General features: G+C 53.3%; 1 protein-coding gene across 1 annotated transcript; it reads right to left on the reverse strand.

The window, feature by feature from the left end:
• Positions 1–495: 495 nt before the first annotated feature.
• Positions 496–1206, reverse strand: LOC107482838 (uncharacterized). Its single transcript, XM_016103432.1, has one exon. The coding sequence runs from the start codon at positions 1204–1206 to the stop codon at positions 496–498; it is 711 nt and encodes a 236-aa protein (XP_015958918.1).
• Between the last annotated feature and the right edge of the window lie 216 nt (positions 1207–1422).

Raw genomic sequence — 1422 nt, forward strand, 5'->3', positions numbered from 1 at the left:
CCTACCTGGGCCGTGATGACCATTGGAGGGTTTCCATGATCTCATCAAACCATTGGTCATCCGGGCTGAATGATATGGGTGGGGTCCTCTTAGAACTTGGCGTGGGGCTAGATGACAAGACCGCTAGGACTTTGGCGTCTATTTTGTGTGCCGACTTCGACCTCGGAGCCGCGTCTCTCCCGATTACCACATTTACTATGGTGAGACCGCAATCATTGTCCTCGGGCTCTTGGCGTCGTCTTACCGCACGGCTTTTGTCCTCTCCATCTCGGTCTCGTTCGCGTCTCTTCGGCTCCCTGATGAGGTGGGAGAACTCGGCTAGCTTTCCATCCCGGATTGCCTGCTCTAGCGCGTCCTTCAGGTCGAAGCAATCCTGCGTCTTATGCCTATAGCCCTTATGATAATCACAATAGAAGCTCTTGTTCCCCCCAGTTCAGTCCTTTAGAGGTCAGGGATTCGACAAGATTCCCTTTTCGGCTATCTGCTGATAAACTTCTATAATGGGGATGGCGAGGGGGTATAATTGGTGAACTTCCCGACTCGAGTAAACGGCCCGGATGTCTTGCCTGGACCGCCGTCCCTGGCGCGCTCCTTCTGCCTTTCTCTGCCACCGTGCTGCCGAGGTTGATGGTAATAGGGATGCCGCTTGTTGGCAGCCACGACTTGACTGACTTCTTCATCGTTGATATATTCCTTCGCGACGCTTTGGATCTCCTGCATCGTCCACACCGGCTTCGTTGTGAGATGCTTCCTGAAATCCTCATTCAGAAGTCCGTTCGTCAAACACAAACTGGCCACCGAGTCGGTTAGGCCATCAATCTCCAAACACTCATCGTTGAAGCGATCCAAGTTTTTTCTGGTCGGCTCGCTTGCCCTTTGTGTCACCCCGAGTAAGTTGATCGGGTGTTTCGTCTTTGCGATTCGGGTGGTGAATTGGGCTAAGAAGGCGCGGCTGATATCCAAGAACCTGGAGATAGAACCTTGCGGGAGGCTATTAAACCACCTTATTGCAGGTCCTGCCAGGGTGACCGGGAAAGAACGACACCTGACTTCGTCACCTACTCCCTCCAAATTCATTATGGCCTCAAAGGCCGTCAGATGCTCATGTGGATCTTGAGTTCCATCGTACCTCATGTCCGTCGGCTTATCAAAATGCTTTGGTAGCTGGACCTCGAGGATGGAATGGTGGAATGGAGTTGCTCTCATGATCCCGGGTCGTCGCGTTCTCCTTGTCCTTTCTCCTCCGTCTTTCGGATCTCGTCCGATGGCTTTTGTCCCTCCAAATCGGCCGTATATCACGGGGTCATGTCGTCTCCTTGGGCGTTCTCGGTCTTCCAGGCTACTTCCAGATTCAGACCTCGAGGTTGGCGTGCGCCGGGAGTGACTTCTTTGAGAAGTTCTTCCCCGCTCTCGAGGGATGGA

This window comes from Arachis duranensis, chromosome 4, assembly GCF_000817695.3.
Source record: "Arachis duranensis cultivar V14167 chromosome 4, aradu.V14167.gnm2.J7QH, whole genome shotgun sequence".
Taxonomy (NCBI): domain Eukaryota; kingdom Viridiplantae; phylum Streptophyta; class Magnoliopsida; order Fabales; family Fabaceae; genus Arachis; species Arachis duranensis.